This window comes from Hippopotamus amphibius, chromosome 3 (assembly GCF_030028045.1).
Source record: "Hippopotamus amphibius kiboko isolate mHipAmp2 chromosome 3, mHipAmp2.hap2, whole genome shotgun sequence".
In the NCBI taxonomy this organism is placed as follows: Eukaryota; Metazoa; Chordata; class Mammalia; order Artiodactyla; family Hippopotamidae; genus Hippopotamus; species Hippopotamus amphibius.
Window position 1 is genome coordinate 144,268,680 of NC_080188.1, and position 16,258 is coordinate 144,284,937.

General features: G+C 34.8%; 1 protein-coding gene across 10 annotated transcripts in view; it reads right to left on the reverse strand.

Moving 5' to 3' along the window:
* The window catches only part of ENAH (ENAH actin regulator), a 146,871-nt gene that overhangs the window by 40,680 nt on the left and 89,933 nt on the right, over nt 1–16,258 (reverse strand). For 7 of the 10 annotated variants that reach the window (XM_057726211.1, XM_057726209.1, XM_057726213.1 and 4 more), the window contains exons 4-5: nt 5,627–5,683; nt 718–802 (exon numbers count right to left, since the gene is read on the reverse strand). In XM_057726211.1, coding sequence (XP_057582194.1) covers nt 718–802; nt 5,627–5,683 — 142 coding nt within the window. The remainder of the gene's footprint in view (nt 1–717; nt 803–5,626; nt 5,684–16,258) is intronic. The other 3 variants (XM_057726212.1, XM_057726214.1, XM_057726216.1) reach the window with 1 other exon arrangement.

Here is a 16,258-nt window from a genome sequence, read left to right on the forward strand (position 1 = left end):
ATGACTGGTGATGACCTAGAAGGGTGGGATAGAGAGGGATGGGATATGGGAATATATGTATAAATACAGCTGATTCACTTTTTTGTACAGCAGAAACTGGCAGAACAGTGTAAAGCAATTACATTCCAATAAAGAGCTCTTTTTAAAAAAAAAAGTAGCCTCTAATTTAGAGACTCTGTTAATTCAGAAAAAAATACGCCTAAATGAGGCTGTTATAATTTCAAATGTATTTCTAAACTGCATTGAGATCATGAAGATATTATTGATTTCAACCAGTTTAATCATAAACAGAATGACTCTGTATTCCATAACTAATTCCTGTTCAATATTCAATGCCCTATACAAACAGTCAACACTGTTTCAACTTTCTAGTAATGTGACAGCCATAATGATCACAGATCAATTTATAACTGCTATAAAAACAATACTCTTTGAAGTGCAAAGACATTTTGTATGATGTTAAGAGTACTTAAAATATTTTAAATTCACACGAGTATGATTTTTACCAAAAAAGCGCATATGAAATTTTATAACATCTTTTGTCCAGCCTATCAAGAATCTACCTGATTATTAACGTGATTCTAAAACTTAATATAACAATAAAAGTTCAGACTTTCAAATAGCTGATGAGACATAATCTACTTTCAATATCAGATGTTCACAGATTGGTCTTCTGTAGTAGAAAGAAAAAGTGCAAATAATAACTTGTGAATTTACCTTCTCTGAATTTCCAATTCTTCTTGTGATGGGCCATTCTGAACTTGAGCAGGTAGTTGTGAATTTTGTCTAGGCAATGTTGGCCCTAAAAAGGGAGGGAAACATTACAGATGAACATTATCTTTATATTGCGCTGGATAGAGGAGATAAAATCATGAGAATAACATAAAACCATCACATATTTACAAATGTATCTTCTTTTTGTTTAGCAAAATAAAATATAAGCTTCATATAACACACAGCAAATGAAAGACTGCAACATAATACTGTCATTATCTCCAGAAGGCTTACTTGAAACAAATGGAAAACATCAACAATAAAGGAAAAATAAACATTTATATATGAAGAGCTTGAGTAAAACAAGTGTTCAATGAGCATCTGAATAGGCACCTAAGCTTGACGTTTTCTAAGACAATGAGACATTCTCTTTGGGGTACTTATTCATGAAGTGGAGAGGGAGAACTTAAATGAAAAATCAGAATTCAAAAACTCACCTAAATAGAACACTGGAAATGAAAAACAGGAGAGAGAGAGCATGAGAACCTTATTACTAGACTGATGCATGATAATGCATTTACCAAATTTGCCCACTTTAAGTTGCCACTCTTATTTAATGGCCTGGCATTTCCAGCACTGGTGAAAACAAACATCTGCTAAACTTCCATACACAAAACCTACTTCTCTGAATTTTTAATGCAACACAGGTAATCTTAATAACTTTTCATTTGGGGTAAAAAAAAAAAACAGAAAACAAAACAAAAAAACCTATATTCAAACCAACATGGTTCTGTCATGAGAAACTAATGACCATTCATTCCCACGTCATATAAAATGCAGACCCATTTTTAGCATCTCATAAAGAAGGCCACTAAATAATGGGACATTTTAATGTCACTGGATATAAAAATTGTGTCATAAAATGAGATAAATAAAATACTGGACCTAATATACAATGCCTATAGTTACAATAAAACAATCTTGAACTCTAATCCAGTAATCAAGAAAATAAAGAAACAGTAGTTATCTTCCACTTGTGGAGAGAAATATGAGTAATGATATGCTGTACATATTTGTGAATTCTAGTGTGCCAGCAAAAGCCCCTAGCAGATATTTTGAAAGTGTTTTGTAGACCACTAGTATAAAAAACAATCAATAAATAAATGCTTTTATGTGCTAAGGCAAATTCTTACAATCTATGAGTTAACAGCACAAAGTATCTATTTTATACTAGTGGAGAAGATTTCACAAAGAGAAGGATAAGGTTCATTAGAATATAATACAGTACTTGTATATCCCAAGTGTAGAAAAACAAATAATTTGATCTGAACTTACCTACTAATTTTTTTCCTCATCTCTTTACACATGTTTTTAGATTAATCATTTAATTTGTCCTCTAAAGACAAATTAGATGACAACTGCAGTGATATTTCATAGATTTCCTAAAAAGAGTCTGCTATTTTAAGTCACATAAAGGAAATATAAAAATATATTAATTCCATGTAATCAGCAACAGCAACAACAAAAAAATCAAAAAGCTTTTAAAATTAAAAATGCACTTAAATGTTTGCATAAATGAAAATATGTAACGTGTCTAGTAAACAGACTGGAATTCTTTCCTCCTTTCAGATATTAACATAATGATATAAAAACAGACTGTCATATTAAGCCATACCCTAATGTTTAGTACTTTCCTTGTCTCTTCTGGCAGAAGGAGGGGGGACATACAAGGTGGGAGGATATGTTTGAGAAAATATAAAGTATTTGGGGAGGGGGTGTTTTCCGAAGTTATATTTATCCAGAAATATTAAATGTGAGCATTTAGCATGGGCAACTCACAAGACCATCATGGTTTAACTAGTTTTCAAAACGATGTTTGTGTATTTAAGTTAAAACCTCATGCTACTCGAATAAGCAGGTGAATGTCAGTAGGTTAGATCTGCTTGGCATCGATCTCAAAGAACTGGATCCTACTAACTCACATCTACCGCAGGCACTGTAGCTCAGCAACACATTAATAGGTTAAATTCAGCAATTAAAATCTCTCGATGTAAGTTTTTAACTCAAAAACATAAACTCAAGAGAAAGATGTCAAAATTTCAACTCAATCCTACTGATTTTATTTAAAGGTTTTTTTTTTTCTAAATGAAACTAACCAGTTTGATATAACTCACAAAAAAATCTGAATGTGAGAAAGGTCTCTTCTAACTATTTAGAAAAACTATTTTGGATTTTTTTTTAATTTAAAAGTTTATTCAGCACACTTGTTTAAAAGAAGGTTTTTAAAATGAAGGCAATATTTTCTGGCTGCTGTTATTAATTATAAAAATAGTTTACTACAAGGAAGATTCTTCTGAAATGGAAGGAAGCCAGGAAAACTGAACAACTCTTAAAATTCTCTTCTACATGGTTCTTGGTGATAATGGGTTATTTGTCTTCCCAAACACCTTCTTTAATGCGGGGTCAAAAGAGGAGATGCCTTCCCCATGGCATTTTTTCTCACATCCATATTTAATCTGGTTATTTTGTCTTTTTCATCAATATTGTCAACTCACAATAATAAGCACATTGAAATTCATGTGCATTTAAGAAATAATATAAATATACTGTGAGCATTAAATAAAAGTTCTAGGTAAAATATGAACTTTAGGTACTCAACTACATTCTTCCTCCTTGTCAAACATTCTACTGGGTTATACAATTGGTAAATTATACCAAAGACACCACACACAACATGAAGCAGCAATTAAGATCAGGCAAGGCTGTCAGCTGCCACTGTATTTTCTGGAATAAAACTAATAGTTACTTCACATAGGTCGTATGCCTACATGAGAATGTGTGTTCTCACAGAATGCAAAAAAAGGTACTTTCCTAACCAGTGGGTAAGTAACAATACTTTATGAGCATCACAGGGTGGTTAACAGTCCTTTTAGGGGAAAAAAGAAGAGACAAGTGAACCTGCTTTGTTCCTGCTATAGTATCATAAAGAACAGTAGCTATATGAGGGTTAGTTTTCTCTGTTCTATTATCACAGCCAAAGACAATGATTGGTCTTAATTTGTCCTGGCTAGAATTCCTACAGCAAAGTATATAAATCACGTGTTTCTAGTAAAGAAAACGTGTCCATGTCACTGATATGGTATCTTATAAATGATGGAAATCAGAATAGAATGTCTCTCTAAACCAGGAATGAATGGCATTTCAGTCTTGACTTCAATAATGAGTTTTGGCTAAAGCACATTTCATTTACTGTCACATTTTAATTTTCACAGCTCTAGTTTCACACTTAGCCACAGACTATTTAAAACACAAGACTAAAAGACAAATACGAGTTATTATACACAATACAATCAAGTTTAAACTTAGAAATGTGGTAATTATATTGTTTGTATACAGTTAAATCAATTAAACGTAATACTGGGGGATATCTGCTTTTTAACACATTATTTTACAACTTAAAAAATTCACCTTTATGAAGGCCAAATCAATCTTTTCTCTGCAATTGGGTAGACTCTATCTCTTATTCTGCATGTGGAACTCCACATATTAAGCAGCGAAGTATAGAACATCAAATAGGTTTTCGAAAAGAGCTACAAAGTGTCCTAATAACACAAACACGAACAATCACTCATGGCTAGTTAAAAAGATGGCTTGGAAGAACCCCCAGGAGGAGGCAGAAAAATCAGAAATAAAAGTTACTAGTTAAACATTTAATCTGCAATGATTAATTAAGGAATCTGAGAAGGAGTGCGGAGTTTTATAAAGAGCCCAACGACAGGCTCATTGCTGTTAATTGTCACCTGGAGCGATCGTAAAATAAAACCTCAGGTGATTAAGAAATGCATTAGAATTTTCATTTTTGGAAATTTATAACACATACTTCTTTGCCTAAACCAGCAAGTATATCAATTTTAAAACAATTCTCTTTATAGGTAAAGAAACAATATTAGCAATACTGAAGGATCATATCAAAAGCTGAGTCACATGGATAAAGTACATATACACAGCTGAACTGTTTATATAAAATTTTAGTAGTATATATCATTTTATCTCTCAAAAATAATCTGGTCAGTCAAGGTATACAGTAGTCAAAAAGGTATATATGAGTCAAAAAAAAAAAGACTCTAAGATTTAAAAGTCACTTTTTGACCTTGGGTTCTCAAATCAGAAAGTTTTAGGATCAAATGAGAACAAAAAGAATTCAGACGTGTGTGTGTACATGTGTACATATATATATATAGATACATCCTAGTGTAAGGAGAAGGCTATGCATATACCTGATTAACTGTAATGTGAAATGGCTAAGTGACATAACCAGTTTGTCCATGCAAACAACACATATATGTGCACACATGTGTATATGAGCGTGAGAGTGAAAGAAAACACTCTATAAGCCTAAATTCACCCCCAAGCCACAGATATCTAACCTACTGAATAAAGGAGGCTGTCGATCAGAAATCAACCTATCAAAGCAAGTAAGAACTCACATCTGCCTCACAACATGTACACCTGAAAATTAATTCAAGTTAAGCAAAAGCTCCCTTCCAATAAATCATTTACATTCCCCAAATTACATTAAGATGAGTATAACTTTTCCCCTTAAATTCTAATTTAAAAGACTGCTTTCAAACAAAATAATTAAAAAACAAAAACCCCTCTTATTTGTGTTGGAAGAAGTGAACAAGAATTAGTTCTGAGATCCTAATTCTAACTAAATCCTCACTAAGAAGCCAACTCAAAAGCTGACCAAATCACCTACATGAACCACAACAAATACAACATAAAACAGTAGCTTGCTGTATATCCCAAATACCACAAACCAGACCATGGCCTAAGGAAACAAAAGTTATGGAAATGCGCAAGTAGTATGTACCACAGCTTGAAAAAGTAATGTAAACATAATGTTGCTTACCACAGAAAATACATCGCAAATTAGTGCTGTCCTGGGTAGCAGTAACCTTGCTCTGGGCTGCAACAGACACCTTGGTGTTAGAAGCTTCAAAGGACAATGGGGCCATCTGAAGAACTTCACATAAACTAAAAGGTGCTTTGAAAGGTTCAAAACGTATTATACATACGTCCTAGCTAGATCCTCATTCTGGAAACTCTGTAATTTAATAAAAACGTATCCTCTTTAACATAAACTTTTAAAAAAAAATTTATATGTAACCTTATTTGTGGAAAAACCCTATAATGAGCCACAGATCAAATGATGCACTTACAGCTTAATTAGTTCCTGAGTTACACAATCAGAGAATGCAATCGATTTGCATTTTACAATTATCTTAAAAAGTTAAGTGGATCTGAGATACAGGAAGTCAGATCTATGGCCATTAGCTAATTTCATGATAGCTACCCTCTTTTAGTATTGTTCATTTAAAAGAATTTGCAGCTGAAAAAAATTTAAGTGAAATGCTTAAGATTAGCTTAACATAAGATGAACTCTTCTCTACTAGGTGAAAAAGACCAAAGCCATTTTTAAACAGCCTCCAGCAATTAAAGTATTATATATCCATTGATGTAAAATAAGATTAAAACTGCTCATTGTTTGATCAAGCCACATTTTTTCCTTTTTCTTCAATATGTATATATATGCATACATATTTGACAAAATCTTATTAAAAATGTGTGGCCACATCAAAAAGCCACTTAATATTTAAGCTATCTACACTAAAATTTACCTGAAGTATTAATGAAGTAAATTCTCTTAAAAGTGAAAAAATTCAATGAGAAGGAGATGATAATTTATGAAAAGGGGAAGGGCTTTTATACAAAAGCAAGGTGACACAACACTGGGGTGGGAAAAACAAAATTAAATTTCTTTTTAAGTTTTACATTAGTGACATTCAAAACTTTACATCAATAACTTTTCTATAAAACACTAAAGAAATTCTTTTCAGCATGGGAAAGATTTTCTCTTTCCATTAGTATTAGTCAAGAAACAATGAACAAGTTAAAAATATATTGACTTAAAGACTACATAAAGGCAAACAAGACAGTATTTTAGATTTCTCTTGAAACTGTATTCTCTAAAATAATACAATTTATGCTAACTAAAAATGTTTGCATAGAATCAGAACCAAACCAATTTAAAGAATGCGCACCTGAAAATGGTAATGAATCTTAAATAATCGAGAATTTATCATTTTTAGAAATTAGATTTAATATAATCCAATTAAATTTAAAACTTGCTTTGAAGATAGTAAATACAGTAGATATTTTCACACACAAACAAAATAAGACTGATGAATGTCACCTTTCCTAAGTACTTCCACCCACCCAATCAATTATTATTAAAGTCGCATGCACAATATTTACAGCAATGACATAAAAAAGACTACAGGCATACATATAAAATGTCTACTAGCCTAATCAGATCATGCCAAAGATGATAAACAATTTAGAAAATCTTCAATAATTATATTTTAAGTTTAAACTTTAAAAAAAAAATCTCTTACCGATGTTTGTAAATGACTACTTCTATAAAGCCTTTATTAAGTAAACATGCCTAGTCTTCAGGTTTTACCCTTCAGTTCATTTCATTCATATTTAAAGGAGGAAAAAAAATAAGGAAAATATTAAAAACTTACAGGAAAAACCTGAGAAATTATCTCGTCTCTGACAGCAAAGAAACTGCCACATTCCATTACCGATCATTTTGGCAAAAAGTCATCTGACATTTGTCAGAATGCAGGTAAAACATTATTACCGCATAGGACCCAAAACCCCCAATCGTGCCACAGTTTAAACTATTATGCAACATTCTTGCACTTGGTATCTTTAAACATCCTCTCTCTACTGACTTTTACTTCATACCACCCACTAAAATACTGATCTAAATTCTGATAAGGTTGCTTGAGTTCTACTGCAGTTTGCATTTCCCAAAGATACTAAATTATTCATTCCATCATATGCATAAGGCTAACAGCACTTCCTGCTTAATACTGATGCTGTTAACTCTTTCTTCACTCAGTCGAAGGAGGAGGATGGAATATGGGAAAAGAATGTTCAGTATTCAGACTGAGTACATTCAGTTAAAAAAAAAAAGGACACTTCTCTTTAAACCAATGTATTAAAATAGGCTTAGGGCTGAGAGAAATAAGGATGGACACTAGAGGAAAGCATGAACTGAGGAGGTTAAGATGTGTCAATAAGGCAAAACTTAACATCTACATTATACTTCTAGAAAAGAAAAAAGACCGTCTCTGAGCTATTCTGACCTTGAAATAGTCTTGTCATGGTTGTTCGTTCATTTCTAATACAGTCTGTAAAACAGCTATCCCTCAGGCTGTCCCCGCCTTTTAACATCGTTTATCGTTAGGTATTTTGTACAAGCAGGGAAACATAGAAGCCTTGGGTGAGATACTCATAGGAGAAAATGACAGGCTGTCATTTGATCAGTATGACTGTATTTTATTGCAATATATAATTACTATAGTAGACCCTTGGCATTCACATTTTTAACATTAGACTTTCCACTATCAACAGTTAATCTCAAAGCAATGTGTAATGAGGATACTACCCATCTCAGCATTTTTTCTGAGGATTAAATGAGATAATGTCTGCCTAAAGCTGGTTTTAATTTGATTTGTGCTCTCTGGAAAGCTGGTCTGTTGAGTGAGCACAGCACCAGCATCCAAATTAGCAGTGTTTATACTTCTGACCATCATTAGGGCCCCAGGTATTATCCTCATGACTGCAAAATTCTACTATAACCATTTTTGAGAGGGCATGAAAGCAAATGTGTTTGTGTTTGTTCTAAGGTATCTAGAATAGAATGGAAGAAGACACTGCAGTGGTATGGTTGCCTGTGTTCAAAAAACAGGTACCATGGGGTATAAACTGGTGTAGCCACTATGAATAAAAGTATAGAGATTCCTCAAAAAACTAAAAATAGAACTACCATATGATCCAGCAATCCCACTTCTGGGTATATACCCAAAGAAACTGAAAACAGGATATTGAAGAACTATCTGCATTCCCATGTTCAGTGCTGCATTATTCACAATAGTCAAGATATGAAACAACCTAAGTGTCCATCGACAGATGAATGGATAAAAAAAGATGCACTGTAATATTATTCAGCCATAGGAAAAAGGATATGCTGCTATTTGCAGCAATATGGATGGACTTTGAGGGCATTATGCTAAATGAAATAAGCCAGACAGAGAAAAGACAAAGACTGCATAGAATCACCTGGATGTAGAACCTAAAAAAGCTAAACTCACACAAACAGAGAGTAGAAAAGTGGTTGCCAGGGGTTGGGGGGTAGGGGAAATAGAGAGGCTGGTAAAAGGGTACACATTTTCAGCTATAAAATGAATAAAGACTGAAGATCTAACATAAAACATAGTTGATACCATAGTTGATAACACCGTACTGTATAACTGAAATTTGCTAAGAGAATAGAACATAAATGTTCTTACCAAAACAAAACAACCAATCAACCAAACCAAAAAGATACATGTGACAGATGTATTAATTAACCAGATGGAAGAAATCCTTTCACAATTTATATCAAATCATCATGATGTACACTTTAAACATCTTATAATTTTGTCAATTATACTTCAATAAAACTGGGAGGAAAAAGGTAAAAAGATATGAGAATTACAAATAATAAATTTTATTCAAAGTGATGATATTTTTAAAGTGGCATTTTAAAACACTTTCAAAAGAATTTCAAATTTTGTTTTAAAATGTACGCAGTTTTCAACAAAGGAAAATCTTTATATATCTCAAAAAATGAGGCATCATGCACCTATAGCCACATGTGAAAAAACACCATCATACAGAACTGCTCTCTCTTTTTTTCCATTATTGAATCTTAGGCAAAATTGTTCATATGACTGGGTTCCCCCGTCCCTCTTCATTTCTTTAATTCTTCCCCAACTTAAGGTCTCACGCATTTTATTACCTTCTAAGCAAGTATGAAAATGACTGGTAACAGTTGATAAATTGCTGATAATTGATTAGGCTTGACTGGCAATGGCCCAGTCCAACATCTGTTTTGTAAGCCATTTATTTTTAGATGTGAAGTGACTGCCTCCAGCTAAAGAAACTAGAAGAGTCTAACAGAAGTTGAGGGGTCTATAACTTACCAATCCTGTCCTAACACTTCTAAAGGTAAGAGTAACCGGTGTCCCACATTCATTTCTCTGCTCCTTATTCCTCAGCATAAATCAAGACTTGTCCATCAAATTACGTTACCATCCCCACCCCCATCCTTCGTTATTAAGACATTAGTAAGTAAGTATATGCTCAGAGAAAACACCACATTCAGGTAGAATGCACTTTAACAAAGATGATTAGCTTATTACTAGAGTATTCGTGAATTCTCTAACCAGCGCTGTTATCTATTCAGTTATGCAAACCAGAAATCTAAGGTCCTCCTCACCCTTTCCTTCTATTATTACTATCTAACCTATTTCCAAAGTCTTGTTACTGCAATTTCCTCATTTCTCTCTCCAGACTATCTCCATTGTCACTGTTCATGTTCCACAATCTCTTGGTTTTCAAAGTGGGGTATATCCTAGAATGCTAAACATACACTGGGGTGGGAAAGAAAATAGTAGTGCTTCTACTTCTGTTAATGTTTTTCTCATCCTTTTTACTTTTCTATTTTTTTTGTTTTATAATGCATGCAATATCTCAATACCAAACATATACATAAACTATGAACACACATGCATTAGAAGATAAGCTCAAAAATTAAGGGACCACCAGCTTAGATTATTTATTTTTTTTATAAATTTATTTATTTATTTATTTTATTGGCTGTGTTGGTTCTTTTTTGCTGTGCAGGAGCTTTCTTTTAGTTGCGGTGAGTGGGGGCTATTCTTCGTTGTAGTGCGCGGGCTCCTCAATGCTGTGGCTTCTCTGGTTGTGGAGCACGGGCTCTAGGCGCGTGGGCTTCAGTAGTTGCGGCACATGGGCTCAATAGCTGTGGCGCACAGGCTTAGTTGCTTCGAGGCATGTGGGATCTTCCTGGGGCAGGGATCGAACCCGTGTCCCCTGCACTGGCAGGCAGGTTCTTTACCACTGTGCCACCTAGGAAGCCCCAGCCTAGATTATTAAATAGCATCACCTAATTAAGCTGTCCATTCTGATCTTTGTACCCCCCCCTTCCCCGCAGCAGCCAGTGATAATTTAACAACTAAACCAGACCAAATCACCTTCTTTAGGAAAATCTCTTCAATATCTTCCCACTGATCTTAAGATAAATACCAAACTCCCGTGCTTTCTCCCCATGACGTGATTGTGGCCTAACTCATCCAATTCATACTTTGTTACTCTCCACACTCCAGGTACATGGGTCTTTTAATTTTCAAATAAGCTATGTGCTCCTCCCTCTGCAGGGCCTTTTTTGACACATGCACATGCCTTCTGCCTGTGATATTCTTTTCTTGGTCAAACAGTATGCTTCCTTTTTGTACTAATTGGAACTTTCTGGCAGTCAATGCTCAACTGGAGTTACTATTAGCCTCCAGACAACTAACATAATTATTTCTCCCTCCTTCAAAAGGAATTCTTATTTCCTATTTCAAGTTTTATAATTAAACATGTTTTTTCCCAATTATCCACTTCGAAAAATTTGAAAGGAAATAAAAAGTATAAATATAAAACTGGGTAATACCAAGTTTTCTAAGAAACACAAAGAATCTGTCTAGAGACTTAGGAGAAAAGTTTTAGTACGTTAAAATTGGGCAACGTGGTGCAAACTTATATTCAGACAAGAGAGAAAGCGGGAGACAGAGAGAAAATAGATGTGTGACATTCTGCAAAATGAAAGTTTGGGAGGAAGTGATAAAGACACCCAACCCCATGGGCCAGGCTCACTGGGGGGAGGAGGCCACCTCAGATCATTTTTAAGGAAACTCATGAAATTTCGCTCCCTTATCCACATGTAAAGAGGAGAAATTCTTTTAACTGAGAAAAGTGTTTTCATCCTAAAAGTATAACACAGAAATGTTCAAAGACCATGTCTGTTCTTTCATACTTTTGTAAGAGAAAAAGAGTTGAGAACCAAAAAAGTATGAAGTTCTAAGCTAATGCTCTTGGATATGGGGAAAAAGCGAAGAAAGAACAACACTGGGCAAGAACACTGAGCCTGGGGACCAAGAGAATAAACTTCCGAGATTTCACAAATGGCCAAGCATTCATCTCTGTTTACATTCAATCTGGCAGAGAAAACCACTACACGTACTCCTACCTTATGCAATTTACCAAGTTTTAAAATGCTGACTTTTTTAAACAAAAGACTATGAGAAAGACGTTCCACTTTATAACCTCATTTTAAAAAATGTTAAGAATTAGTCATTACTTTCACTGTATACCATACTCCAACTTTAACATACAAAAATCAATTGTTAAAATAAGAAAGTATGCCTAGATACACGAATACATGCTTTTTTTATAATGATTTACTTTTTAAACTGCCATACATTTACATGCTACAAAATATATGAACCTTGAAAAACTTACACTAACCTCAAAAACTGGCACAGCAGTGTAAAGCAACTATATTCCAATAAAGAGCTTTCAAAAAAAAATTACACGAAGTAAAAGAAGCCAGTCACAAAAGATCACATATTGTAGGATTCAATTTATATGAAATGTACAGAATAGGCAAATCCATAGAGGCAGAAAGCAGATTAGTGGTCGCCAGGAGCTGGGAGGTATGAAGGAATGGGGGTGGGGTAAGGGTGGGAGTGGCGAAAATGGCTTAGGGGTACAAGGCTTCTTTCTAACATGATGAAAATGTTCTAAAACTGACTGTGTATGAATACCCTAAAAACCACTGAATTGTATACTTTAAATGGGTAAACTGTATGGTATATGAAGTACAGCTCAATAAAGCTGTTAATGAAAAAAAAAAGGGCCATATCCTGCTTGTGGTCTTCATCTTGGAATTGTTTATAACATAAATTTGAAAAATATCTCAATGCCTATTCTATTACTTCTCTATTATGGAAAATATTAAAGGTGATTACCTCTGGATGGTGGGATTTTAGGTATTTTTACTTTCCTCTTTATGATTTTCTGTAATGCTTAAACTTTTATAATAAGCACACAACTTTTTAATCAGAAAACAATTTTTCGCTTGAAAAACAAAATGCTGTGCTGGAAATTCGAGGTCTACTGCCAAGAGCAGTTCTTGTCGGGTGGAGCTCCAACTGGCTCTAGGTTCTGACGAGAGAACTGGATGTACACAATGAAGGAAGTGACTCGATTAATAATACCAGCGTGACCCCAAGTGTCTGGAAGGACTGCAGAGCCAGCACCTGGATGTCCTTTCCAAAGGTCTGGGAAGGTTCCTCTGCCATCAGGTTGTTTTTCAGGAGGAATCAAAAATCAAAGGCATTTCTTAGGTCATGACTCTGACCACATATCCATTCAGGATGGTTCATGGAAAACTAGGCGTGTCCTAGTTAAGCCCAGACAGCGGTCTCCTTCTCCCTGGGAACCCTTGCCCTTCTCATTTTCTCTGCACAGTAAGTCATGATACCTCATTAGTGAAACCAAGAAGCAGCTTCTATCTAAAACAACCCAGGACAGCTAGCAATTAAATGACAAAGATGTCCACATTTACTTTTTGAAACTCAAAAACAAGTAAAATTTTATGAAAAGAATAGTTTTGTTGAATATATAATAAATTAAGTTTGTTTACCTCACATGGGGCTTATGAAATAGAATTAAATATAAATAAAGTTACTGGTGTAGGCTGTCAGCAAGGACATAAAAATAAACTTGTCCTACAAACTAAACATCATTAACTTCAGTCTCTGAAATGCAATTATATCCACAACAATATGTATCCCTATTTCACTAACCTTTAAAAATATGTCTAATAATTAGTAGGCCTAAATTTGGTATGACAATTCAATCTTGAGGGTATATTATTTAGACGAAACATCAGTATATTCAGACAAACAAAAAGCAAATGGAAAAAGCCATCACCTATGTTGTCAAATTTATAAAAATTAAGGAAACTTTAAATTAGGAGTGCCATATTCCCACTTTAAGAATCCATAGGGGCTTCCTAGGTGGCGCAGTGGTTAAGAATCCGCCTGCCAATGCAGAGGTCACGGGTTCGATCCCAGCTCCAGGAAGATCCCACATGCCGTGGAGCAAGCAACTAAGCCCGTGTGCCAAAAGAAAAACAACAACAACAACAAAAAAAGAATCCATAGATGTTACTCAATAAAGAACTTCTTTTTCTGGGAAACTGTGCACAAAATACTTATCACATTTTGAATGATATTCTTATAATATTTTGGTTCAACCTACAAGCCTATGTTATTTTACTTTCTTCATTAGACATTTTCCAAGTTAAATCTTAAGTCTTTTACTACTCATCCTCTAAACATGAACTACAAAAGCAGCAGCGATACATTGTTATTTAAAAACAAAACAGGGGGAGGGGAAAAAGAAAACTTCAACAGGAGCCAGAGCTCAGAAGGAAACACAATGTAAAATGCCAAAACCAGTGGAGCCTGAGGTCTTTCCAATTTATTGTGTGATTGCTGAATTGTTACTTTATACTATGTATTAGAGTCAGCTGTCTGCCTCACTAGGCTTCAAGATGCTCAAAGGTATTATCTGTGCCATACTCATCTTCCCACTACCAGCAACCAGTATGGTACTTGGCACACTGCAGCTGATTGAGGAATCTGTTTAACTAAGTCGGAGTTCTGCAGAATCAATGTGACTTTACATATAGCAATCCATCTAAACAACGCAAATGGGAGACAATAAATATGAGAATGCACAAATCTGTACATAATTTTATAATAAAGAAACAGGAGATATATACAAGACCAGAAATAAACAAAACTCAAGGAAATAAAACTGTCTTCAACTAAAAAATAAACTTTATGTGGATGGGTAAGTGGGGGTTCCTATAAACCCTTGTTCAGTATAATATAAAGAAATCCCAGAATACCCAGGAACTCTCTAGCTGAAGTTTTTAATGGACTATAAGGTTGGGATCCCACAAGCTTCTAGGGGAAAAAAATCAACTCTTTAAAAAGCAAGGAAAAAGCCTGGTCCATAGCCAATTTCCAGTATGAAGAAATTCAGGTGAAGGCAAGTTATTTTCCCAAGCCTCATGACCAAAGGCATGGTACAAGAGAACTGTTAAAGGAAGGGGTGACTCTAGAAAACAGAGAGGTCTTTGGAAAGGCAATCTGGTTGTATCTCCTCTGGCAACAACCTTATGCTAAACTTGTTTTTAAGCAAATCAAGATTCCACACGCTGGGGACTCCCTTGGTGGCGCAGTGGTTAAGAATCTGCCTGCCAATGCAGGAGACACGGGTTTGATCCCTGCTCCAGGAAGATCCCACATGCCATGGAGCAACTAAGCTCATGCACCACAACTACTGAGCCTGCACTCTAGAGCCCATGAGCCACAACTATTGAGCCCATGTGCTGCAACTACTGAAGCCCGCGCACCTAGAGCCCATGCTCCACAAGACAAGCCACGGCAACGAGGAGCCCGTGCACCACAAGGAAGAGTAGCCCCCTCTCGCCACAAGTAGAGAAAGCCCGTGCACAGCAACAAAGACCCAATGCAGCCAATCAATCATAAAATAAAATAAAATAAAATAAAATAAAATAAAATAAAATAAAATAAAATAAAATAAAATAAAATAAAAATAAATTAAATTAAAAAAAAGATTCCACGGGCTGGCTGCAGGGACCATAGGATCACTATTCACAGGAAGATAAAATGCACAATACTCGTGGGAAGTTTTAAATGACACCTGTTCAAATTCATACTTTAATGAATAACAGGATAAATACTGGCAGAGAAATAACTGCTGGACTAATTGACAACGTGGAAATATCAGAGTCCTGAAAACCTAGCTCTTGTCTGAGTTATGATACTTGAAAATAAAACTTTACTAACCAATCTGAGGCAAAAGTACCTACTTAGGAGGGAAAAGATATAATTCAAGCTGACTTCCCAAAAGAATAGTATCCCTTTGGAGCAGAAAAAGTTACAGCTTCCTAAGAACAAAACCCTAGAGTCTCAAACATCTATTCATTTAAATAATACTACAATTGTATTAAATATACTTGAGAGCTGTTTATCTATCACATCTAAATCCAGATTAATAAGACTGTAGGGTGCATTTTAAAATGTATGTATGCATATATCTTTTGGCCTCCAGCAGAAGGAGACACTGAATAATTTGATCTTCATGTGTAAATAAAATTGCTAGAAAGTGTCACTGTATTATGATTGTCACTAACTTTGGTTGTGCCAAATTTATTTATAGAGTCCAGAAATTATAATTTTAAAGTGTCTTTGAAAACAGTAAGTCCCATTGTGGTGAAAGAAGGAACAGAAGGTGCAAGGACCTGAAGCAGGGGAGAGTGTGTTTTAATAGCTAATGCAGAGTCAAGAGGGGCCAGCTCATGAAAGAAGCCTGTACTCTATCCTAAGAGTAATGGAAAGCCACTGCAAGATTATTTGGTATACACAACAGAGGTATGCAAAAATCCACCCTACCTCTATGAACATAAGGTCATTCCCTA